The sequence below is a fragment of the Paroedura picta genome, chromosome 5 (genome assembly GCF_049243985.1).
Source record: "Paroedura picta isolate Pp20150507F chromosome 5, Ppicta_v3.0, whole genome shotgun sequence".
NCBI classification, from domain to species: domain Eukaryota; kingdom Metazoa; phylum Chordata; class Lepidosauria; order Squamata; family Gekkonidae; genus Paroedura; species Paroedura picta.
In genome coordinates, this window is record NC_135373.1 from 12,796,136 (window position 1) to 12,822,312 (window position 26,177).

Consider the following 26,177-nt stretch of genomic DNA (forward strand, 5'->3'; position numbering starts at 1 on the left):
CTGTTGAAAATAACTTAGCGAGTCACTATTTAACCTGCTTTGGGCCAGTTGAGTTACCTATGTGGGTCTCGCCGTGGGCGGGCTGGGCTGGGGGGAATGAGGAAGGAGACCCACTGTCTCGATCCCCAGATCTGAGCCCCTCTCTGGCTTCTTGCAGGGCATGATCACACTCGTCCTGAACTGCATCGACCGCCTCAACGTGTACAGTACCGCCGCACATTTTGCGGAGTATGCGGGAGAGGAAGCGGCCGAGTCCTGGAAGGAGATTGTGAACCTGCTGTATGAGCTGCTCGGTATGTGGGCCAAGAGTGGGGCTCTAGCACGACCGCTTTTGGGGGGCAGGGTGGGGTGGGGGAGCTGCCTTCAGCGAGTTACAAGTGAATTGCTCTTGCAGCCAGAAGGCTGGGGAAACGGGGTGGGCATTAGATTCCCCATTGGTAGAGGAGGAGGGTGTCCTAATAGTGGAGTGTTTCAAAGTGGGTGGGTGGTCTGTACAGAACAGGCAGCTGTGTTGCTTCTTCTGGTGGGGAGAAGTTGTCCCCATCCCACCCCCCAACCCTGCAGGCAGAAATCTCTTCCACAGCTGAAAGAAAGAAGGATTGATTCTAATCCTGGTTTGGTCTGGATTTGTCCGTACCTTGCACAAACGATGCATTCCCGATTGAATTCCTCAGATCTGTAGGCCAAAAAGGGTGTCTTGGAAGTGTAGCAGGGAGTGAGAGGACCCTCCATGTTTACACTTGGAGTAGAATTCAGGTAGAAAACAAAATGGCCAGATTAATCTCCAAGTTAAAAAGGAGGCAAAAGACCAGTGGTGCAATAAAAGAAAGTAGATATTTGTAAAATTAATAACTCCTACATATTTAACATTTCTTTGTCTCCCTGATGAACCTAATGTGAAGCACATAGATGTTATTAACTTAGTAAATACCTGCTCTCTTTATTTGTTTCCCTGGTCTTTTGGCCACTGAATGAAACTCAGGAGCGGCGAAGAGCCCAAGGGATAACTACAGTGTGTGGTGTCCTCACAGGGTGCTATGCATTCTATGAAAACATGCATAGCCATAAAAATCAGGATCGTGTCCAAGAGAAACTTTGCCACTGTCCCTGCTCAGATGTTAACCACTGTCTCCACCACCTCTTCTGGCTTCCCTCTTGTGTCCTGTTGTGCAGCCTCACTCATCCGCGGGAATCGTTCCAACTGCGCTCTCTTCTCCAACAATCTGGATTGGCTGGTCAGCAAGTTGGACCGGCTGGAGGCCTCCTCTGGTGAGCGGCAGGGAAACTGGGGGTGCATGACGGGCAACTTGTTCATCCACTCAGACTGGCAGCAGCTCTCCAGAGTCTCAAGCTGCGTTCACATAATTTGCTGCCAGGTCCTTTAACCGGAGATGCCATTATTGAGCTTGGGACCTTTTGTGTGCCAATCAGATACTCTACCACTGAGCTGCAGCTCTGATGTTGCTAGAATCTGAGTAGCTGTCTGGGTCCTGTGTATCTGAGGGACCGTCTCTCTCCCCTCGGATAACACTGAATTCACCAAGTTGTTGGTAATCTCTGGCCCCAAAGAGATCCTTGGGGCGTCAACCATGAGCAGAACTTTTTTGGTCCTGGCCCCAGCCTGGTGGAGAGAGTTGTCATCTGAGGTTAGGGCCCTGGTGAGGCTATCTCAGTTCCACAGGGCATGTAAGATGACTCTATTCTGCCATAATGTGGCCTTCCTACCTCTACTCTCCAGGTCCCCCCCCCCCCCCCGCCTTTTCTCTTCTTGGCTGGATATTTTTTCCTGGCCAACAGCCAGTCTATAGGCCAGATGGAAGACGGTTAGGGTGGGGTGGGGTGGGGGAGGGGGTTTGGCTTGGGAGTTTTAATTGTAGGATGTTTTAAATTTTGACCATTATATTTTTAACTATTTTGTAAACCACCCTGAGCCTGCTAACAGAGAGGGGCAGTCTATAAATCTAATCACCATCATCATAAAAGAAGGGTAGCAAATTCAGGGCAAACAAGAGAAAAGCATATAAGTAGCTGTGGAACTTACAGCCACAAGACGATCACTAATTTGAAAAGGGAATGAGGGATTTACAATTTTCATCAAGGATTTACAATGATCAATTATTATTTTATTTCTTTGACTTCCTTTATGGTCTGCCTCCCTAGTTGAAACTCAAGGATGGTTCAGAATTATAAACCAAGTGAGAAAGACCATTGTACTATACATAATAAAAACACAGTACACTGGATTAAGCCAATGGGGAAGGAGGAAGATAAATGTAAAAATAAACATAAATTAAAGTTGTTACAATACTTATTATTATAATACAATAATAATAATTTCATTGTTATTGTTTAATTTTCATGTCTATTCCATCTTTCTCACTGGGACTGAGAGCAGATTAGAATTTAAAAATTCAGTCAACAACTAAGATGATTACAATACCATTCTAATTGAGCCATGCAGTCTGAAGGGGTGGTGGAGAGACTGCCTAACAGAGATTCCATTTATTTTTGATGGCTAAATAGAACCTCCGTGTTGAGTGGCAGTATGCCTGTGAACAGAGATGGTTGCTGGGTCAGTGAAAATAAGGGGAGGATTCAGGCTCTGTGCCTTGGTTGCAGACCAAGGCATCTTGGTTGGCCACTGTGGTCCTGTTGGTCTGATCCGACAAGAAGGGAGATGAATACTGTTTCTTACTCAGTCTTCTTCTCCAGGCATCCTGGAGGTTTTATACTGTGTCCTCATTGAAAGCCCGGAAGTGCTAAACATAATTCAGGAGAACCACATCAAATCTATCATCTCACTCTTGGACAAACATGGGCGCAATCACAAGGTATGGTGAACCATGCATATTCTACCTGCCCTCCCAACTCTTTTCCTAACAGAAATGTCTAAATCATAGAATCATAGAATAACAGAGGGAAGGTACCTCGTGGGTCATCTAGTCCAACCCCCTGCACTATGCAGGACATTCACAAACCTATTGCAAATCCACTGTAACCTGCCCCCCCTTTGAGCCTTCACAGAATCAGCCTCTCCATCAGATGGCTATCCAACCTCTGTTTAAAAATCTCAAAAGACGGAGAACCCACCACTTCTCGAGGAAGCCTGTTCCACTGAGAAACTGCTCTGACTGTCAGGGTGTTCCTGATGTATAGATGGAATTTCTTTTGAATTAATTAATTTCACCCCATTCGTTCTGGTCTGTCCCTCTGGGGCAAGAGAGATTTAATTTCATCCCAGAACAGACTAAAGTGGTATCATCACCTCCTGTAATCTGGACATGATACTCTTTTTGATCCCATTTGCCTTTTTAGCCACTGAGTCACACTGCTGACTCATGCTCGATGTATGGTCTACTAAGACTTCTAGATCCTTTTCGCACATGCTACTGCCAAGACAAGCCTCCCCCATCTTATATTGGTGTATTTGGTTTTTCCTACCTAAATGCATAACTTTACATTTGTCCCTATTGAACTTCATTTTATTCAGTTTATCCCACCTCTCGAGCCTATCAAGATCGTCCTGTATTCTGTTTCTGTCTTTGGTTGTGTTTGCTACCCCTCCCAAGCCAAGATGCCTCAGCCCTTTTGAGTTTGGCTCCACCTCCTGAGGTGGTCATTTTGTGGCTGTGCTCACCATATTGCTTTAGTATTCTAAAGGTTGTCACAGTCTCAAGACATTGGGAACCCAGCAGCTAGATCAGTGTTCCTCTGATTGGTACCTTTTCCTTTCTTTCTCTATCCCCTACTTTAAATGTGCCACTTTTGGTCTTACATTGTAGCATCCCTTCCCTCCTTCCTTCATCAGGTCCTGGACGTCCTCTGCTCTTTGTGTGTCTGTAACGGTGTGGCTGTCCGTTCCAACCAAAACCTCATCACCGAAAACCTGCTCCCAGGGAGGGAACTTCTCCTCCAGACCAAACTCATCAATTATGTTACAAGGTTGGTATTTTACCAGGTTTTATTCTCATTTCCTGATAAAACAGAGGAACAGTACAAAACTAGGAGCAGAATTCAGCCTTCTGGGAACCTTATAATTAAAAAATAAAAATAATAATTTGGATAAAGTAATTGAAGATAATATAGTTTGGGATGCCAGTAAAATATATATAAGAGGCATTATGATTGCACATAATGTTAGAAAGAAAAAGATTAGAGAGCTAGAATTATAGGAACTTCAGAAGATTAAAAGAAATGTAAAATTAATGAAAAAAGCCTCTAAATGAAATCTATTTTCTACCTGGTGTTTAAGAATATCACTTCTAGTCCACACCAGGTAGATTTAATTTTGACCTACGAATTAAACAAATTACTTTGACAAAACAAAAATATTTAGAATTTGCTGATAAACCTGGTAAGCTATTAGCCCAGAATTTAAGAAATCATGCCAAGAAAAAATGGATAGACAAAATCAGGGATGGGACTGAAATTATTGAAGAGAGCTTTAAAATTAAAATTAAACTTCAGGAATATTATTCCAAGTTATTTTATCAAAAGGTGGAAGTTAAGAATTTAGAACACAATGAATGTCTCAATAATAAATTATTCAATAGGCTGAACAAGGAATATAAAAAAAAACTGAATAATGACTTTACCCCACCAGAACTACAAACTTCAATAACAACACTGAAAATGGGGAAAGCATCAGGACCTGATGGTTTTATGGCTAAATATTACAAATGCTTTTCTGAGACTTTATCTCTTATCTTATGTAGGCTATTTAATACAATAAAGAATAAAAGAATTCCAAACTCATGGAAAGAAGTAAACATTATATTAATCAGAAAAATAAATCAGAAAAATAAATTAATGAATTTAGACATATTTTGTTACTAAAACTTGATTATAAGCTTTTTATTTCAATACTGGTATCCAGATTGAAAAAGATTTTGGAATATTTAATACACGAGGATCAAGCTGGATTTCTTCCAGGAAATAAAATAAAAGATAATATGATGATACTGATCAATGTTATTACTACAATCATCCCGATAAGCAATTGGCATTGCTTTTTTTGGATATTAAATAAGTTTTTGATGCAGTAAATTGGAATATTATGTTTAAAGTGCTGCAACAAGTGGATTGTGGGGATAATTTTATAAAGTACATGACACAAATATGTGAAGAATGTTTGGCTAGCCTAATAATAAATGGGGAAGTTACTCCAAACTATAACATTTGTAGAGGTACAAGACAAGGCTATCCTTTGTCCGATTTATTTTTTATTTTAATTTTGAAAGTAGTAATTAAACATATTAGAGAGACGCGTACGTGGTTTAAAAGATACGAAAGGAAGAATACAAAATTAAAGCCTATGCTGATGACCTGTTGATAATTTTGGAAGACCCAGATGAGAGTATTGAGTTTTTAAATAATAAGCTGGAGGAATTTGGTAAAATATCTGGTTTAAAAGTTAATAATGAGGAGTCTAAACTTATTGTTAAGGATATTACCTTAAATTATCAGAAAGTACTCCAAGAGAAATCAGGTTTCAGGGTAGTACTTTGGGATTAAGTCAGTAGCACTAATCTGACCCTTTTTCAAAATAATTATTTTAAGATGTGGGTGGATCTTTAAAAAGATATGGCATGATGGAAAATTTTACATTTATCATTGTTGGGTAGAATTTTGACTATAAAGCTGAACATACTGCCACAAACCTTATTTCTATTTCAGAACCTGCCTATTCTAAAGTTGAATAAAATATTAACTACCTGGCAACAAGATGTAGCCAATTGTATTTGGCAAGGACATAGGGCCAGGATTAAAATGAAAGATCTTTGCGATCATGTATAAAGGGGTGGCCTAAAAGTACCCAAATTATTTTTTGAAGTGATAGCTTTGACTTGATTAAAAGACTGGCCAAATTAGGGTAGAGACAAGGGCCTGGATAGCTAAATTTTGGGTCAGACTCTATTTTAGAGTAGAAACTGGCAGCCTTTTAACTTGTCTAAAAAGTGACCCTCTTAAATTTCGATGGTTCCAGGCTATTGAACAAAAATTAGTCTCCATTGGCATTGATCTGAACTCCCTACTACCTCTGGAAGAAAAATGTATCTTCCGGATTATTAAACAGAGAATACATGAGCAACATGTATACAGAGAATTATTAAACAGAGAATACATGAGCAACAAGAACTCATACCTACCCAGCCTCGAGTCTGCTCAGCAGCATTCTTTGGCATCATTATGCAGAGAAATATTATGCCTACATATTTGCATCTCCTTGATGTCCCACCCCTGAGAAGAGCTTTTCTCCTGGCACGAATGAATGCTTTCCCCTCAAAGGTCTTAGAGGGAAGATTCCACCATATCCCATACCATGCGAGACTCTGTCCGTGTGGTTCTGGCTGCCCTGACTCTGTCTCACACATTTTGTTAGATTGCCCCTTATATGAGCAGTGTCGGGATGACAGCTTTGTTGCTTTGCTGGGAAACAAGCCTTCTGTAAGTAAATCTATGACCTTGCAATTTCTGCTCTCTGACAAAGACCCAGAGGTAACCATTTTAGTTGCCAGAGTTTTAACTAAGATGCTTTTATAATGTGCTGCCTGCCTTGTATTTTATCTTTTATAGTTTATTTTATCATTTTAAGATCTGTTTGGTTATGTAACCCCATGGCCTATTTTATTATTTTGTTGAATTTTAGACCCTATTTTATATGTCTTATACATATTCTATGCCAATAAAAGGTGACTGACTGACTGACTGACTGACTGACTGACTGACTGATTAAAAGACTGGATAATTTTAAATAATCAAAAGACTTTTGCATTTAGAGGGATAGGATCAGACTTTTGGTTGGCATGTTTATATACGGTATGGTAAAGGAAAATTTAATAAACATTTTGGGCAACATATTTCGAGATCTGCTTTACACAAGGTATGGATGAAATATAGGAAAAATTAATTGATAAGATTCCATTATGGTTATCCCCTCATGAAGCAGAGAAAACCAAAACCTTAGATTTCAGATAGTTAATCAATAAGGAAATGTTTTGGAAATATGAATGGAAACAGTCCACTCTTGAATAGGAGAGAATGGCTGTGTCGTCTGCATGTAATCGCAAGGGTGTTGGATGGAAATCCACCTTTGGAGGATGCCCATTAATAGAATTAAAATTCTGGGCCAAATCAGACGAATACAAATTTAAAAGATGTGAAGCGAGAACGCATCCCTGCTTCACACCTTTGGTGACTGGCAATTCAGCAGTCAGATGGCCCTGGGAAGAAATTTAATTTGACACAAAGTGCCGGTATGAAAAGAAGGAATAATAAATGTGTGTCAATATTAGAAAACTTCAGTTTTACCCATAAGTCCTCCCTTGGGGTGAAGTCAAAGGCATTTTTCAGATACATGAATGCTACATATAGTTCCAGATTCATATAGTTCCAGCTCGGGAAGACAGAACCAAACAGTGATCCAAAGCAGATTTCCCTTTGGTAAATCCAGTTTGTTCTCGACCAATAATTCCAGAAGAATGCATCCATGAAGTGAGATCTCGCTCAAGATGTTTGGCATAAAGTTTACCAACTATGGAATGGGCGGAAATTTTCAGACAGGTTTGGATTGCCCTTTTTTGAAGATTGGAATAATTATTTAATTAAGCCATCAGTCTGGAATTATTCCAAAATGATCTATTAGAGCAAATTAATTGGCCAGTGGAAGAGACCATCAGAAAGAGATTTTTTTTTCTCTCCAAAATCTCAGCTGGGAGGTTGTCAGATCCAGGAGACTTACTGACTTTTAATTCATCGGTTCACTCAAGGATTGGCATTCACTGGAGGCCAGTCAGGGTTGTTAGAAGGTACCATGAGCCTATGTTTTGCTTGTGTTCATTTTGATGGGAAAGCAGGCAGGAAATGTGCTCAGAGGACCTGCAACTTCCCAATTGAGCCAATCAAGGAAATATAAGAAAGTTCTTAATCTAAATATGCTAACTACACATCTTCCCCTGATGCCTCTTGTAAGATATTCTTCTAATGCTGTTAAATCGTGCACACCACAGCTCTTGCTTATTCTTTATATATATAATTTTAGTTTAGTATACTTTATTTTCTTAAAGTATAGAAAAGAGTTATGATAGACAAGGCCTCTCTCTTACCCCAGTGAGATTCTCCCTTAATATTTCTTACAGATACAGTAACCTGTTATTTATTAACAACCATATTAATACAACAGACAGGCAAAATATGTTAATTACTTTGAAATTCTAAGAAACAATTCCAATGTTAATAAAATTCTTCGGATGTTTACTAAATTAGTTAGTTCTGCCGTGGCTGAGAACTCCCTGATCTTCTGTGTCTTCACCAGGCAAATCTTGCTTCCGTTTTTGGGCCACTGAAAGTCTAGCTGCTGTAGCTGCATGAAAGAAGAATTCTTTGGCATTTCAGGCAGGAAAGAAAAGGTCCTTAACAACAAAATATGGAACATAAAGGGAACCTATTTTTTATTTTCCCCCCATTACTTCATGGATTCTTATCCAATACTTTTTAACACAATTGCATGCCCAGCACATGTGATGAAAGGAGCCAATTGCCTCTTCTAACACCTCCCTTGTTTTTGACAGCATGCGCCCCAACATCTTTCTGGGCACGCACGAGGGCTCCACCCAGTACAAGAAGTGGTACTACGAGCTGATGGTTGACTACGTGGAACCATTCATGTCTGCCCAGGCGACCCATTTGCGAGTTGGCTGGGCCATGACCGAAGGCTACAGCCCCTACCCTGGGGGCGGGGAAGGCTGGGGAGGCAATGGTGTCGGGGACGACCTCTACTCCTTCGCCTTTGATGGATTGCACCTCTGGTCAGGTACATGTCTAAGTGAGACTTTGAGGTAGGCAGGCAAAGATTGGCCGAATCTTTGAAACCAATCAGGGCAACTGAGTAACCGGCGGAAATGCAATCTATTTTGTAAAAGCTAAAAGTTTTAAAAAGCTGAATAAATGATGCATAAATTAGGAGGAACAAGCTGTGAGTTGAATGCCCAGGCTAGCTCAATCTCTTCAGATCTCAGGTGCTAAGCAGGGTGGTCCCTGGTTGGCATTTGGATGGGAGACCACCAGGGCAGTTGAGGGTCGCCATGCAGAAGTTGGCAATGACAAACCACCACTCTCTTGACTTGAAAACCCAGCAGGGTCACCATAAATCAGCCGCTACGGGATAGCACTTTCCACCTCCAAGAGGCACAAACTGCAGATTCAAAATGCATTGCCGAACTTTGCTCTTCTTAAGGCAAAGCACATGCACATTTTTAATTTGTGAAAAGAACCCCGCCATTGGCTTCTTAGGTCTCTGTGGTCTTTGTGTAGTTGGTCCTTAGGGAGACAGCCCAAGCTTTCCCGCCCTGTTTTAATTCCTTGCTGCATCTTTCTTTGGTGCAGGCCGTGTGGCTCGCCCCGTGGCTTCCCCTGGGGAGCACATGCTAGGAGCGGATGACGTGGTGAGCTGCTGCCTGGACCTGAGTGTGCCCAGCATTTCCTTCCGCATCAATGGCTTCCCCGTCCAAGGCATGTTTGAGAACTTTAACTTGGATGGACTCTTCTTCCCCGTGGTCAGCTTCTCTGCTGGTATCAAGTAAGCTCAACTCTGGATGGGCAAGGGTAGGGTGGAAAAGAGACAGGGAAAAACAAAATGGGATTTGCGCATTTCCGTCCATCTACAAGGTATAAATTAGCGGGTTGTTCAGCCTCAATTTGCCTCAGGGCTGTACAGGGAAGGAAGAGGGAGTTCAGCCTTTCAAACTTGGCTTAATTCCACTAATCGAAGCTGTGGCTCACATTACAATAGGAAATGAATCATAACAATCAAGGCAATATGTTTTTTCCTTTGAAAGCACCTACAGCAAACATGGAGAGTCAGCTTTTGCTTTGACAAGGTCCTTGTTTCCGAAATCCTTCACAGGCAACATAGTGTGCCATCAGCTAGGCCCCTGATAGGGCTGCATTTGATGTGGTGGCTTCCTGCTTCAACAGGGTTGTGGGCCTAAAATTTGGGCTGTGCTGGTGGATGCTTTTTGGCATTGGCTTTACAGATGCAACATTGAGGGTAGTTAAACAGGTGGTAGCAGAGGGTGACTTGCCAAGGCACCAGTCCATAGCTGACAACAAAGAGAAACAACCCTTGCCTGGTTGAATGATGTCAATTCTGGCATGACTTGGAAGTGATGTCATTGTGTCAGCAGCAAAGGCAAAAGTCTTGCCTCACACTGTGATGTCATTTCTGAGTCATGCTGGAAGTGGCCAAATGGTGTTGGGAGAACACTCCTGCCATTTCCTTCAACATCTGCCCCCCACTGCTCACCTGAGCAGTCAGAGGAAGGGCCAGCAGGGAGCAGGAGGACTCCAGTGAAGTGAGAAACCTCACAAGACCATCTTGGACAAAAGAGCTTGTGCAGAATTGGGGAGGGTTTGGACAAGGAAGGCATTCACAAACAAATCCCAATGAATCAGAATGCTAGATTTTGGAAACTAATCAGGGCCTGATGGAACAAAGTAACCTAGGAAAGTTACTGCTGATCAGTGCATCTGCTGGATGGCGTGATTACAACCCATATTAGTGTTTGACTTTCTTTTCCTCTGCCAGGGTGCGATTCCTCCTGGGGGGCCGTCACGGGGACTTCAAGTTCCTGCCCCCTCCAGGATACGCCCCCTGCTATGAAGCCCTTTTACCCCGCGAAAAGATGCGTGTGGAGCCCATCAAGGAGTACAAACATGACTTCAACGGGTTCCGGAATCTTCTAGGTCCTACCCAGTCTTTGTCCCACACAGCCTTCACCCCATACCCCGTTGACACCATCCAGGTGAGGTGGCTCAGTGCCATAGCAAGCAGGCACAAAGGGTAGGAAGGTGGATTTGGAAGACAGGTGTAGGGTGGGCTACATTTGAACCAATTTGGCACGGTAGGAATGTGTGCCTCTGGTTTAGGCCATTTTAAAACTCCTGCACATTTTAGAGATGATCTGGATGGATGTGTGTGTATATTTTCTTTACCCACTGAAACTATGGACTTCTGTTTGTTTGTTTATTATATTTGTATACTCCCTGAAGGCTCAGGGCGGTTCACACGAAACAGAAATGATACAGATAACTCAATTTAACAATATAACTACAGTAGTACAATAGAAAAACATGGAGAACATTATATTAGCGCATACTGGTAGCCTAGTGGTTTGGGCAGAACTGCAGTTCACATAGGAGGGAGGCTCAGGGGGAGGGCTCTTGGGAAGTGGTATTTCTGTGGTATTTTGAGTATTTGAGTATTTTGAGTATTGTTATATTTTTATTACTGTTACCTGTTACCATATGTTAATTGTATCTCTTCCTGTTTTCTGTAAACCGCCCTAAATAAATAATTTAAGTTATTACCCTAAGTAAATAAGTTATTTACCCTAAGTAAATAATTAAATAAATAAATAATTAAATAAATAAATTTAACTAGTCCCACTCGACTGAATCGTTTTGCTTTTTTGACCAGATCTTGTTTTCATCTGTGGTCCATAAAGTATTGTCACATCCCTAAATCCTGGACTGCTTGTCCTTCAGACTGCCCTTTGTATTTATATCCCTTCACATTTTTCTTTTTGTATTGTGTGTATATATATTTCTGCCAATTAACAGGTAAAGTTTAGTGCATCTGATGAAGAAGGCTGTGAGTCACCAAAGTTTCTGACACAATAAATATTCTAGTGTAACAAATAACATTTCTCCTACAATAAATTGGCATGGCTAGTCTCTTATCCAACTTGTCCTATGTCTTGTGCTTGCAGAAAAGTTGAGGGCTTTCTCATTGTCATCTCTTGATAACATATTGAACAAGGGTCAGGCATAAATATTCAGCAGAGTCCAGTACCATCTATTCTTCGAGAGACAAGCTGAAAGAAAGGAATCCAAAAGGCTGAACTATTAAGTACTTAAAAATTGTAAAGATGTTTGTATTTATATCAGTTAAAGGAGTAACTAAAAAGAGTTCCTTGGTATAGTACCCATTTTCAAAATGGAAACCTTCCTCAGTGGTTACATCCTAGAACAAAAGTGACCAGAAGTAACAATTTCAATGTGAACAAAAGTTAAATCGTCCAGTGGGTCATTAACAGGGCCTCTTGTATACCATTGCGAATTCTGGACAAATGTTCCACAGGGCCTGCAGATGGAGGTCTTCCGCCAGGTCTGGCAAGAGGAAGATCTGGTCGCCCCCCCCCCTTAGGAAGCTACGTCGCCTGCTAGAACCCCATGGGGGCAGGAATACCTGGGATGGATTGAGGGTTTTCCGCCAGGTTGCTTTTCTAATATTGTGTTTTGTATTTCTTTAATAGGTTTTTTAATGGGATTATTGTAGAGTTTTTATGCTGTAACCCACCACGAGTTGGCTTGCCGAGAGTGGCAGCCAAGAAATACAACAACAACAACAATAACAACAATCATTCTGACTTTTAAGAGGTCTTGTGGAAATACCCATGTAACCAAGTCCACATGTACATTTAATCATGTAACTGAAAACAGGTACTATATCTAGGGACTCTTTTTAGTTACTCCTTTATTTGCAATAAATACAAGTATCTTTACAATTTTTAAAGTACTTTATTGTTCAGTCTTATGGATTCTTTTCTTCAGCATAAATATTCAGCAGGCAGGAATCTTTTTTAGGGTATTCCTCCCGTTAAACCATTATTCTTTGCTTCTTTGCAGATTGTTTTGCCACCCCATCTTGAACGGATCCGTGAGAAGTTGGCGGAGAATATCCATGAACTTTGGGCCTTGACGCGCATTGAGCAAGGATGGACATATGGGCTGGTGAGTTTTTCTGCCCCTTGTAGGTGAAAAATATGAATGAATGCCCCTCCCTCATAGCATCATAGAGTTGTAAGGCCATCTAGTCCAACCCTCTACTCAGTGCAGGATCAGCCTAAAGAATCCATGATACATATCTGTCTAGCCGCTACTTAAAGATTGCCAGTGAAGGGGAGCTCAGCACTGCCTTAGGCAGGCCATCGCACTGCTGAACTACTCTGACTGTGAAAATACCTGCCCACCCACAGTGACCCCATTCCATGCCCAGATGATCCCCCCCCCAACCCCAAACCAGAATCCCATGTCAGTCTTAACTCACTGGAAGTGAGAGATCAGGTTTTCAGGGGTACCTGAACCAGAATCTGTGCTTCTCCCTCCCCTTTCAGATTCGGGACGACAACAAACGTTTGCATCCATGTTTGCTAGATTTCCACAGCCTGCCCGAACCAGAACGCAATTACAACCTGCAGATGTCGGGAGAGACACTCAAGTGAGTGGACTATGGGAAAGCCCTGGAGCATACAGGAGTGATTGGGGGTCAATTTAAATTGGTGGTAGCTCCATTGTCTCGTCAAGAAGGGAAATGATCCAGTCTCTTTGTGGGAGCCAAAGATACCTGAATGGCATATGCTTCATTGCTTAATACACCCTTTACCCTTGGCGATAATGCCTTGGCAACAATAAAGTCCATAAAGGCAAGTGGAACTGCAGGGGCAGGGTGGATCTGTGAATCAAGTCATAGTATAAACAGAAGGCTGTCATTAAGGTGACTGTGTTTTTACTCCTTTGAGATAAGATGCATTTTGCATCCTGATAAAACAGTGGGATTATCCTCAGGAATCAAATGGCTTTGCACCTTCCTTGACTGAGAGCTGGCCACAGACAGGTGCCCCAGGAGTGGCTCTGAGGCTGCTGCAAGAGCTTATTTAACCTTTTCCGTGCTCCAACCAGGACCCTGCTTGCTTTGGGCTGCCACGTGGGAATGGCAGATGAGAAAGCTGAAGAAAACCTCAAGAAGACAAAGCTACCCAAAACGTAAGTACTCTGGTTCTGGCCAACAGAGTTGGCCCTTTTAAAGCTATGCTTTACACATTAAATCCGTGGGTTCGAAGGAAGCCCGGCACAGGGGAGTTCAGTCCGCTCTTTATTAGGATCTAAGCATGGTGGTACAGGAGGCAAAACAGACAGACCAGCATGAGTCGTGCAAGTCTGGAAAGTTCAGGAAGATCTAAATAAAGAATATTTACAGCCTGAAACTGCAAATGGTGAACAAGTAAAGGGCTGGAGAGACACAGGAACTGAAGTGACTTTTCTCAAGCTTGGCCTGGTAAATAAAAATCAGTAAATCAAAGGCATAAGTGACCCAGAATTTCAGCTTTACAGGAAAGTAGACAGTGAGGCTTTGGGGGGGGGGACTAGGTGATCCACTTTTATTAGGCAATGACTTGGCCTTGCAGACAACAACAGGGACTGCAGTTGCCATCAGTAGGCCTCAGGCTTCAGAAGAGCAGACATCACCAGCCGGGCAACAGACTGTGCTAGCCAAGGGGTGTCTGGGTCCACATGCATTCCTTCTGAAGGGGTGCATGGGGGGGAGCTTTCCATTCAGCCTAAATGCCTGGAGATGAGCTGTACTTCCAGGGGATCCCCAGACCCACCTGGATGCTGGCCTCCCTAAACCTCAGTGGGATACAATGCTGCAGAGTCACCCCTCCAAAGCCGCCATTTCTGCCTGGGCAGCTGATCTTTATAGTCTGGAGATGAGCAGCAATTCCAGGATATCTCCAGGACCCACCTGGAGGTTGGCTGAACATATTCCTTGAAGTTTGGAAGTGGGGCTTCAAAAGTATATAATGCCTCTTTAGAAGAAGAAGAAGAAGAAGAAGAGTTGGTTCTTATATGCCGCTTTTCCCTACCCGAAGGAGGCTCAAAGCGGCTTACAGTCGCCTTCACATTCCTCTCCCCACAACAGACACCCTGTGGGGTGGGTGAGGCTGAGAGAGCCCTGATATCACTGCTCGGTCAGAACAATTTTATCAGTGCCGTGGCGAGCCCAAGGTCACCCAGCTGGATGCATGTGGGGGAGCGCAGAATCGAACCCGGCTCGCCAGATTAGAAGTCCGCACTCCTAACCACTACACCAAACTGGCTCTCTGCCACCTAACCAGCCACATAGCACCCCCTGACCTATTTCAGATCAAGAAAACAATGCAGAGAGGAGATAAGGTTGCTAAATTGGTGTAGGTTCATGTTCTGGAATTCCACACTACCATAAACCTGACTAGGGTCAAAACTGCTGTGCACAGAGAGACCTCTTCTTAGGGTTGCCAGCTTCTAAGTGTGGCACTAAACCCACACCAAACCATGAGCTAGCGACCATTGCATTACAGAATGCAGCGGGCTTTACTACTAGTCAATACATAAAATGATATCAACTTTTATTGTAGATGGAACCAAGCTTGCTGATGCTCTTGCTCCAATCTGTAGATGCAGAGAGTGTTCTTTTATCTCATTGGAAGTGCCATGACTCAGTGGTAGAGCAGCTGCTTGGCATGCAGAAGGTTCCAGGTTCAATCCCCAGTCTCTTCGGCTAAAAGGACCAGATAGTAGGTCAGGGTTCCCCAACATTTTTGAGCCTGTGTGCACCTTTGGAATTCTGGCATTGTGGTCGGCATGTCCACAAAATAGCTACCACAGTAGGCAAAGCCAGACACAAAACAGCCACCACAGCTTACCTTCCATCATACTGAGAAGATCCTTGTGTTGTGTTTCAGTTTCTTGCCAAAGCGATGTTTTTAAAAATATGCACAGCCAATCAAATCTGCACGGGTCACTAGAAAAGGTGCCAGTGAGCCCTTTAAATGCCTTGGGTTTATGCAGCTGAAAAATTTGGCATTCTCGATTGCTTACCAACTCTCAATACCGCCAATATTATGTAGTTTCAATACATAATACAGTTTTCTTTGGCACACCCCCACGAAGTAGATATGAGTGGGCAATGAATATGCCTTCTGAGATGTGATAAAATCCAGCTTTGACCTCCTCTCTGACAGATATATGATGTCCAATGGCTACAAGCCGGCGCCACTGGATCTCAACCACGTCAAACTGACTCCAGCCCAGAATACCCTGGTAGACAAGCTGGCTGAGAATGGGCACAATGTCTGGGCAAGAGACCGTGTCCAGCAGGGGTGGACTTACAGCGCTGTGCAGGTACTGGATTCCAGAGGGGACAGTGCTGAACACAAAGATAAGGTCAAGTGGGTGATGGTGGGCCAAGCCTGGTGCATGCATAGACTGGGAAGAAAGAGGAGTCTGATATTAGAGGACTGAGCTGAAAACTGAGATCTTATGGTCTAAGGCAGAGAGGGAAGTATGAGCCAGACACAGAGAGGGAATACCCTACTGTAGGGGGCCCCGGTCATGGGCCATGCCTGGCCCATGCTAACTTGGATGTTTTCTCCCATCTGGCAGCTGGCCTGGCTGTTCTGTGGCCTTTTGAAGGACCCCTTCCTCCCTCCTCACTTTAACCTTCAAAGAGACCCTGTAGACTCTTCTCAGTTCCCCTTTGGAAAGCATCACAATCCTGCCTTGGCTCTTGCACCAGGGTGTGAGATAGACACACTCTCCTGTTTTGACATCCTGTTTGACAAATTAAAAAAAAATATTATAAACGTGGTTCCCCTGGGAAAGCAGACTTCCCACCTGAATTTGGGTTCCGAGGGGTGTGGGTTCCGAGGGTATAACAAGCCAAGTTTCTTTTTGTTTCCCATCCTCAGTTATGCCTATCGGTTGTCCCGGATTGCCTTGTCCTAATAAGAATGCCTTCAGTTTCCCCAATGCCTGGAACGCCTGCATATTTGTCTTAAGGAATTTTTGCAACTGCGTCCCCAGGATTGGGACATCCACAGCCTTTCTCAGCCTGCTGGCTCCTTTGGAATTCTGTGATGGGCACAGCTGCAAAATGGCCGGCACAGAAGGTGGAGCCTGTCACAAAATGGCTGCTGTGGGAGCAGTTGTGCCACCAGTGCTGTTTTTTAAAATCTGCACGACCAATTGCACCTCCAGTGGCACCTTTGCAGACCAGGGAGCCACTGAGCCCTGCCCGCTTTCTCAAAACACTTGGTGGGCACGAAGAAAATAATTGGCGGATACCATGATGCCAGTTGGGGACCCTTTGCTTTCTGTCCAGGAACATTGTGCTCTGTGATGTTTGATTTGCCCCGCATATGTGAGCATTTGCATTCCTCTCCCTCTTGGGCCTCTCAGGACATCAAAAACAAGCGCAACCCCCGCCTGGTGCCTTATAGCCTGCTGGACGAGCGGACCAAGAAAACCAACCGAGACAGCTTGCGTGAGGCAGTGCGCACCCTGATTGGCTATGGATACAACATCGAGCCACCAGACCAGGAAACGAGTGAGTCTTGTCCTGCCTCTCCCCTGCTCTTTCTGCCCTCTTCACCAGCAGAACCAGGCTGGGTTACGCGATCAGGCACATCGCACAGGACTCTTGCTGCCTGTAGAGGTCCCCTTCAACCTCCGTGGGTTCTACCGGTTGCAGAGGGCTAATAACCATGCTGAGACCAGACGGCTGATAAAGAAAAAGGATTTACTTAAAAGATCATTCCAGAGTTAAATAAGCACAGATCAGGGAATCAGTACAGAAACACTGTGTGACAGAAAGTAAAGGAAGACCTTGTCTAATCCTGTCTCCCCTCACAGCCGGGAGATGGGTGAGGTTCGGGTTAAATGTAGTTCTCTAGCAGGATTCCTCCCGATGGAAATTAGGATATGTGAGAATGAGGCCTTCGTTCTAAGCAACCCTTCCCTTTATATCCAACAAGGCATTTTTGAGGTCTTCTGGTTGGCAATAGAAAAGATATGTAGATTTGACCATTTGGCCCAGTGTTGATTGTTGTGACGGGGCAGGAAGAGACTGTGCTGTTAGATGTTATCACAGATCCTTCCAGGGGAGGCCTGACATGCCGTTTGAGTGTTTGTGTTGGGGGTAATTAGATGTGAGCTAGGCTGTCCTTAAGATGATGGGGGTGGAATCTAGAGGTAAGCTAGCCTGTCCTTACACTGGCCTGTACCACTTGAAGGGGAGGACTGAAAGTTTCCTCAATGTGATGCACTTATAAAACTAGCTTTGCGAGGTAATAGTAAGCTCTCAGTATGCAGGACTGTCCTATGCTTACATTAACTCATTTTAAAAGAGGCCTTACCTTAGAATTCCTCTCTCCCCACAGTGAGGTTCCGTAGGCAGGGAGAATCAATGGTGTGACCCCTACCAGTGGACTGAGATAACCAGTATTTTATTGATGCGGTCATTGACCCATAAGAGTCCAGCATAATTGTTTTTAATTGGCAAAATAAAATTCTGGTATGACACCCCTCTACTAAGTAAATTCCTTGCACAACATCATATGTATAAAAACTACATCATAATTGCAGAAACAAAATCAAAATACCCAATACAGCATGAGTATAAAAGCTAGATGAGAAATACATCATCATTAGCTCGTACTCATTAGCTACTCATTTTATTTAGAAGTGATTTCTGCTTACAGGGTCTGAAATAGCACAACAAACAGTTTTGGAATTTTGGTGCAGTGTAGAATCATAGAATCACAGAATTGGGACCTCTGGGGTCCACCCCGCTGCACTATGCAGGACACTCACAACCCTTTCGCTCCTCCACTGTCACCTGCCACCCTCTTGAACCTCCACAGAATCCGCCTCTACGTCAGATGGCTATCCAGCTCCGCTTAAAAATTTCCAAAGATGGAGAACCCATCTGATGGTGGCCACAGCACCAAAATGGCTGTTCTAAAATGGCTGGTGCAAAAGCTGATCTCGCCACAGTTTACCTTCAGTGACATGGCGAAGATTCCGGTGCTGTGATGGCAGCGGATGCCAAAGGAACATTTTGAAAAATCTCCACAGCCAGATAAAGCTCCAGTGGCCAGTCAGAAACCCTGCTGGACAAACTTCATACCTAGCCCCACCCCCTTTCAGAAAACACTTTGAAGGTCCATGCTGGGGAACCCTGCTCTTGACAAAATGGAGAGGGTCCAGAGGAGAAGAATGAGGATGATCCGGGGCCTGGGGACCAAGCCGAGGAAAGGCCGAGGGACTTGGGAATGCTCAGCCTGGAGAAGAGGAGGTTGAGAGGGGAAGGGATTACTGTCTTGAAGCCTTTGAAAGGTTGTCACTTAGAGAAGGGCAGGGAAAGGTTTCATTTGGCAGCAGAGGATACAACCTGCAGTAATGAGTTTAAAGTACATGTAGAATGATATCGGCTAGATATCAGCAAAAAATCCACAGTGGAATTGGTTAAGGAGGTGGTGACATCACTGGCAGTCTTTAAGCAGCAGCTGAACAGATAGTTATCCTGGATGCTTTAGGCTGATTCTGCATTGAGCAGGGTTAGATTGCCTGTGTGGCCCCTTCCAACTCTATGATTCTATGAATCTATCTTGTGGTCAATCTGAACGTGAAGTTTGGCTTTACTGAGAATGGAGTGCATTCAATGAGGAGTGAGGCCAGTCTGTAGACAAGCCCACTGTCTCACTCTTTCTGGTTTCTTTGGACACAGCCGGTCAAGATCTGACCAAGGTGCGATCGGAGAAGGTGCGCATCTTCCGGGCAGAACAATTCTATGCAGTGAAGTCGGGCAAGTGGTACTTTGAATTTGAGGCAGTCACCACTGGAGAGATGCGTGTGGGATGGGCGAGACCCAACGTCCGGCCTGACGTGGAACTCGGAGCAGATGAGTTGTCCTATGTTTTCAATGGGCACCGGGTGAGTTGGGGAAAACTGGCTGATGTCCCCTTAATCTGGAGGCCCCTCTTTGGCCATGTTTTCCAGTGTTACTGACCCTATGTACTTCCCCTTTTTAGCGACCATTGGTTAAATGTTGTACTCTCGTCCCCCTTTCCAGGGCCAACGCTGGCACATAGGTAGTGAGCCCTTCGGTCGCCCCTGGCAGTCAGGTGACGTGGTTGGCTGCATGATAGACTTCATTGACAATAACATCATGTTCACCCTCAACGGAGAGATGCTGATCAGTGACTCGGGGTCAGAACTGGCCTTCAAAGAAATTGAGATTGGAGACGGTACGTTCAAGATACACACACAGATACACGGATTTTCTTCCTTGTTCATTGGGTGCAGGATGGTTAATCTTGAATGAAGGAAAGTTGGAACAGGATTTGGAACAGCCGTTCTCAACTTTTTGACTATTGAGAAACCCCTGAGACATTGTTCATGCTTTGAAAAACTCCAGAAGTGGTGTGACGGTGCAGAATGTGGTTGGGAAGCATAGCTGTGTGCACGCCCACCCGAGGCTCCTCCCCTTCCCACCCCCTCCAGGCCCATCATTGGCCATTGGGGAGGGGCAGGCTGACATGACCATATATGGTCCTATTTCCTGATATACGTTTGACAAAGTTAAAAAATATATTAAAATAAATTAACTCTCGCTCATTCGGGAAACCCTGGTTGAAAAAGCTTGGCCTAAGTGGATGGAGTCAGGAAACAAGGATTTAGGACTTGAAGGAGATTTCTATAGTTGTTGAGTTCATTGATGCGACCTGTTTTGATTTTACTTTACTCACTCTTACACAAAATTGCCTCCCAATGCGAGGGAAGAGCGAGTGGCTTCCCTGCAAGCTCTCTGGGAGTGGGTCTGGGGCCCCTGAGCCACACTGAGAGAGAGCTCAAGGGACGAACAAGCAGCCGTGTTGGCCCACTTGGGGTCAGGCCCTGCCAGTGAGCTGAGCAGCGGCGAGTGCCACATTCGGGTCCATCCCGCCATGATCCAGCTCTGGGCACCGCAGCTGCCAAGCTCTGTCTGTGCTGCCATTGCCGGGCGCTGTGGATGAGCACCGGCAGTGGGTGCATCCTGCTGCATGCAGCCGCCGTTGGGGCCCATGCCTGCCGAGCCTCACGCCTGAATGTTATTAACGAGCACCAGGGCCAGATGCCGCTGATGGGTACTTCTCACCATGCCCAGCCCAAGCCCTGGGGCCCGCCCACCCTGGGGCGGGATGCTGCCATCTGGGCAACCAGACTGAGCGCCGCTGGTGAGTACCTGACTCAGTGCGTAACGCTGGGCGCCTCGGCAGACTGCTGGGGGCTACAGGGCAAGCTCTACAGCCAGGGCTACCGTTGCTGAGGGTCTCTTGTGCACCATGTGCATTCTAAACACTTTGCCCCCTGGCTTTCTAAGTATGGTGGGGATGCAACTGGACAGTATCATAACGGAAGCTACTGGAATACAGCATTATAAGTGCATACTTGGTCACTGCCTGGGATTTTTGCCCCAGCACGCTCGCATGAGTGAAGGCGTTATGTAAAACATGCTGCCCAGGGTCGGTCATGAGTGTGGGGAAACCTCAGGGTGTAGTAATGCACACCCCCACACTGGCATATAGCACTAGGTCTGAAGCTAGGTGCAACCCCCATTCTCAATGCCCAGGACACATTGGGAGGGAGGTGTGATGCAGAGACTACAATTGGTTAGGGGCCATTGCCTTTTGTAAGTCAATTTTGTTGTAGCTGCCTGGCTGAGGATCTGTCACAGCCTAGGAACTGTTTTTTTCTAGAGGCAAAGACTCTGCATCTCACTTTGTTTTCTACACAGCTTGACACTCGTGCCGTAAATTATTGGTGTTTTTATACCCCCAAGGGTATAATTAGCCCTCTGTCGATAAAGGCTCTTACTTAACATGCATTCACATCTGCTTTACAAAATGGGATGCATAAGTGGAAAGGATAGAATATAATAAATTATATTAAATTAAGCATCCCAGAGCTGAACTCATTATGTTGGATGTTGGATCTGTCTCTTTTCCCCCTCCCCTCCTTTTTTCTTTGGGAAATGGAGTTAATCATGCCCAGTATTGTGGCTCCATTCTGAAAGCTTACCCTCTCACTCCCAGGTTGAGGAAACAATAAGGCAGAGTATTTGGATTACCCTTTTTTGACCAGTCATCATTGTTAATTGATGAACTGACAGCCATACTCCCACACAGGGCTGTGTTCATTAAACATATACTTTTTATATGCATATATATTAATGCATATATATATATATTATAATAGTAATCCTAAAGAGAATAAGAGCCTCTTGTGGCGCAGAGTGGTAAGGCAGCCAATTGAAAGCTTTGCCCATGAGGCTGGGAGTTCAATCCCAGCAACCGGCTTAAGGTTGACTCAGCCTTCCATCCTTCCGAGGTCGGTAAAATGAGTACCCAGCTTGCTGGGGGGTAAACGGTAATGACTGGGGAAGGCACTGGCAAACCACCCCGTATTGAGTCTGCCATGAAAACGCTAGAGGGCGTCACCCCAAGGGTCAGACATGACCTGGTGCTTACACAGGGGATACCTTTACCTTTTAAAGAGAATAGTCAATGAACCTACTCTGGATCCTAGATAACCTACTGACTAGAGAGGTCCAGGACTTCAAAATGTCATCAGCAATATCTCCTTTATCAGGAGATTTATGGCTTCAAGGCCTCTGGTGGTGTAAGCATTCAGCGGCACAATGCTTTGGTGTGTTCATAACTCATTGATTTTTGCCTAGCATCTGCAACTAGGTTATTTGCAACGGTAGTAGCATACTCCAGGCTGCATAGTTGATGGGTTTCCATGACTGACTACTAGAACAACTTTCCTGGCACATTTTGATTCTATTTTAGTGTTCAGGCATGCTTCTCCATTCTTCATGGGCACTCTGAGATTATTTCCGTTTGTGTACGGAATTATGGATCTATATGGATTCCAAGAACAAGGGAAAGAAAAAATAGAGACTTTAAGGGATCTCCATCTACTGAAACTATTTGCACGATACCCCAAATGTCTCTACCATACTAGCCTACTTCTGCCCCACAGGACATCCATGTGGGGTATAACCACATTAAGGAACACTCTCCCTGCAAATGTTGGTAGCAGAGTGGGAGTTGGAGCTGGTCTCTTGACTGGCAGCCTTACATTCTACCCCTAGAACACATCCAGTTGCTGGGAGGGGTCACCACTGTGCTGTCCCCCATACCTTGGAATTCCTCAGCAATGGTTCAATATTTGGTCAGACTAGTTGCCTGTTCAGCACATGAGTTTAGAGTCAAACTGCGGCCCTCCAGATGACCATGGACTGCAATTCCCATCAGCCCCTGCCAGTGAATGATGGCAGGGGCTGATGGGAATTGTAGTCCATGGACATCTGGAGGGCTGCAGTTTGACTGCCCCTGGTTTAGACTCTCAAATCTCAGGACTACAGAACAGGCCCCTGATTATGTCATATGCATTAATCAACAACAGTGGCCCTTTATGCTCACTCATGACTCCACAACCAGCCTGTGGACTGGCCATGGTGGACCCAAGTTCTTTGAGGCTATATTGAAATACAGCCAGGCCCTTTATTTATGTCTCTGTTATCTACATGATTGAGGAACCTCAATGTGCTTTCTGCTGATTTCACATTGCACCTACTATGTGGGTCTGATAAATTAAACAATGTTCTCAGTTGCATTCAACGGTCATCACCAAGCACCCTAAGCATACACACTAGCCAGGGTGCTCATTTGATGCAGGAGAAGATGCTAACTGTACTTGGGGCCATCAGCACATCATCATCATCATCATCATCATCATCATCATCATTATTATCCTTTAATTTATATCCCGCCTCCCCCCGGAGGCTCGAGGCGGGTCACATAAAAACAATCCCCTAAAAACAGTAACAAGAACAATAAAACACAGTACACCAATCAGCACAAGGAAAGACAAGAATGGCGGCCAGGTTCATGCAACTAACCCAATTTCTATAACCCCACTAAAAGGAAGGAAAAAAAGTGGGGGCTGAATGCACACGCAACCGCCACATTTGTGAGTGGGGGGGGGGCGGATCTCCCTTGCTGCCCGGCCTCAACCAAAAGCCTGGCCGAAGAGCTTCGTCTTGCAGGCCCTGCGGAACGTTGAAAGTTCCCGCAGGGCCCGCAGCTCTTTCGGGAGCTCATTCCAGCAGGTCGGGGCCAGGACCGAAAAGGCCTTTTTTGCATTCGTAACCCATAAGGGTCCCCTTTCCATTTTGGTTTCCTGGACATGGCGTTTACCAATTTGAAATGGAAAATGCACATTGCATTTCAGATCCAACCCATGGGTCAAGCGGAGTGTGTTTCCCACTGCTAGGGGAGTTGCCTTGATGCAGGTTCATCACCTCTCTGGCAAGTCAGAATTCTGGCCCAGGAACCTCTACTATCACCTATTGTGACTACTTGTTTCACTCTTTACTAGACTCTAGTATTTGATATCTAGAGCAGTGGTCCTCAACCCCCGGTCCGGGGACCGGTACCAGTCCATGGATCAGTTGGTACCGGGCTGTGGCTCCTCCTTGTCCTCCTCCCCGGCTGCTCCCTCAGGGGCTGCCCTGACACTCTGCCATTGGCTCACCTTTGGTGCTCTCCGGCGGCTGCCATGGCTGGAGCTCCCCCTTGGCATGGCACTGTACAGCTGCTGCAGGCAGTGCCCCCCAGTGGGTAGCGGGAAGTCAGGGGTGCTGGTGGGAAAGCAAGTGGAGCAGGGGCTCAGGTGGCAGCAGCAATGTCCCTCAGCAAAAGACTACCCCCCTGGGCCTCAGTAAAACTGTCAAGCGTTGATCGGTCCCTGGTGATAAAAAGGATGGGAACCACTGATCTAGAGGGTGTTGGTGGCAAGTCTTTGGAAGTTTTTAAACAGAGGCTAGATGTCCACCTCCCAAAAATGCTGATTTTGTGAATTTAGGCAAATTGTAAGAGGGTAGGCAAAAGGAATTGTGCCCGAGCTTGGCTTTTGTGACCCTTTCTTGCATGCCCAGGGAAATGCTGATTGCCACGTTGGGGTCTGGAGGTGAATTTCCTCCAAGCCAGACTGGCCTTGGATTCTGTTTTTTGGGGTGGGGTGAGGCATCATCTGGGCATGAAGTTGTGGTATCTGTGGTGGGCAGGTAGCTGTGAGTTTCCTGCATTCTGCAGGGGATTGGACTAGGTTACCCTGGAGGGCCCTTTCAACTCTATGACTCTATGATAGTATGAAGTAACAATATCTGAACAAACAATTAACATAGACCTATGTCTGTATGCAATTAAACAATAGATGCAACATCAAAAAAACCCTCTTACCGTTTCAGAAGAGTTGAACCTTTCTGAACTTTTTTACTGTTGAGAAGCAGCTGAAACATTCTTCAGGCTCCGAGAACCCCCAGAAGTGTCCAAAATATGGTTGGGGAGCCTAGCTGAGGACATGCCCACCCAGGACCCATCCCCTCCAGGCCCTTCACTGGCCATTTTGAGATGGAGGGGGCAGGTCAACATGATAGGGCCATATGACCTAATAAATGTTTAGTAAATTTTTAAAATGCATTGATCCACTCCCACCCATTCAGGAAAACCAGGGCGAACAAGAATCCACAGGGCTTCATGAAACCCTGGTTGAGAAACCCTGAACTCGAGTTAATGCTTCCCTTCCCTCTAGGCATTAACTCCCTGCTGTTCAGCCCTGTTAAATGCTGATCACCAGCAGGAGACATTTGGAAGGATTTACTAGTCTGAACACACTTGGAAGTTTTTGCATAAAGACTCTTGAGTCAGAACAAACTATAATACAATCTACATTTTCTCCTATCGTCTGTCTCTCGTGGGATTTTCTCAGGCCGCATGGAGGTTGGCAGTGCTAGATAGGGTTTTTAAAACATGATTCCCTCTCTCTGTCCCTCGCAGGCTTCATCCCAGTTTGCAGCCTGGGCCTGTCGCAAGTTGGGCGGCTCAACTTGGGCCAGGATGTCAGCAGCCTCCGCTACTTCACCATATGCGGCCTGCAGGAAGGCTTCGAGCCCTTCGCCATCAACATGAAGCGGGACATCACCATGTGGTTCAGCAAGAGCCTGCCTCAGTTTGCCCTGGTGCCTCCAGAGCACCCCCACTACGAGGTAACAGGAGGCCAAGAGTTTGGGCACCAAGTCACAGGAAAACAGCTTGGGGAAAATGTTTGGGCAGAGGCTGAGCCATAAAGGAGCCTGGCACTCTCACAAGGGTTGCCAGCCTCCGGATGGGGCCTTGGGATTTCCTGACAGAGATCAGTTCCCCTAGAGTTGGGGCAGCCAAACTGTGGCTCTCCAGATGTCCATGGGCTACAATTACCACAAGCCTCTACACGCGCGAGTACATGTGGCCGCACTCACTCACTCCCTTCCCCACCCCCCTCCCACTTACCTGTTCCTCCCTTGCTGCCTCGGCCCCTGCAGGTTGTGCAGCAGCTTTCCAGGCCCCAGGGGCCAGTGCAACCCTTTCGAATACCTTGGAGGTAGGGCAGCCGCTGCCTTGGCCCCAGCGGCTTGAGCAACAGCTGCC

General features: G+C 45.2%; 1 protein-coding gene across 10 annotated transcripts in view; it reads left to right on the forward strand.

The window, feature by feature from the left end:
- RYR1 (ryanodine receptor 1) overlaps positions 1-26,177 on the forward strand; it is a 241,827-nt gene that overhangs the window by 55,933 nt on the left and 159,717 nt on the right. For all 10 annotated transcript variants that reach the window (XR_013230906.1, XR_013230910.1, XR_013230908.1 and 7 more), the window contains 15 exons: positions 158-293; positions 1,174-1,269; positions 2,713-2,831; positions 3,809-3,942; positions 8,571-8,812; positions 9,385-9,577; positions 10,586-10,802; positions 12,688-12,792; positions 13,176-13,279; positions 13,741-13,824; positions 15,843-16,002; positions 17,059-17,206; positions 19,388-19,593; positions 19,733-19,907; positions 25,548-25,756. Coding sequence is in view for 3 of the 10 variants with exons in the window: in XM_077336555.1 (XP_077192670.1) it covers positions 158-293; positions 1,174-1,269; positions 2,713-2,831; positions 3,809-3,942; positions 8,571-8,812; positions 9,385-9,577; positions 10,586-10,802; positions 12,688-12,792; positions 13,176-13,279; positions 13,741-13,824; positions 15,843-16,002; positions 17,059-17,206; positions 19,388-19,593; positions 19,733-19,907; positions 25,548-25,756 (2,328 nt within the window). In the remaining 7 variants the exon portion in view is untranslated. The remainder of the gene's footprint in view (positions 1-157; positions 294-1,173; positions 1,270-2,712; positions 2,832-3,808; positions 3,943-8,570; positions 8,813-9,384; positions 9,578-10,585; positions 10,803-12,687; positions 12,793-13,175; positions 13,280-13,740; positions 13,825-15,842; positions 16,003-17,058; positions 17,207-19,387; positions 19,594-19,732; positions 19,908-25,547; positions 25,757-26,177) is intronic.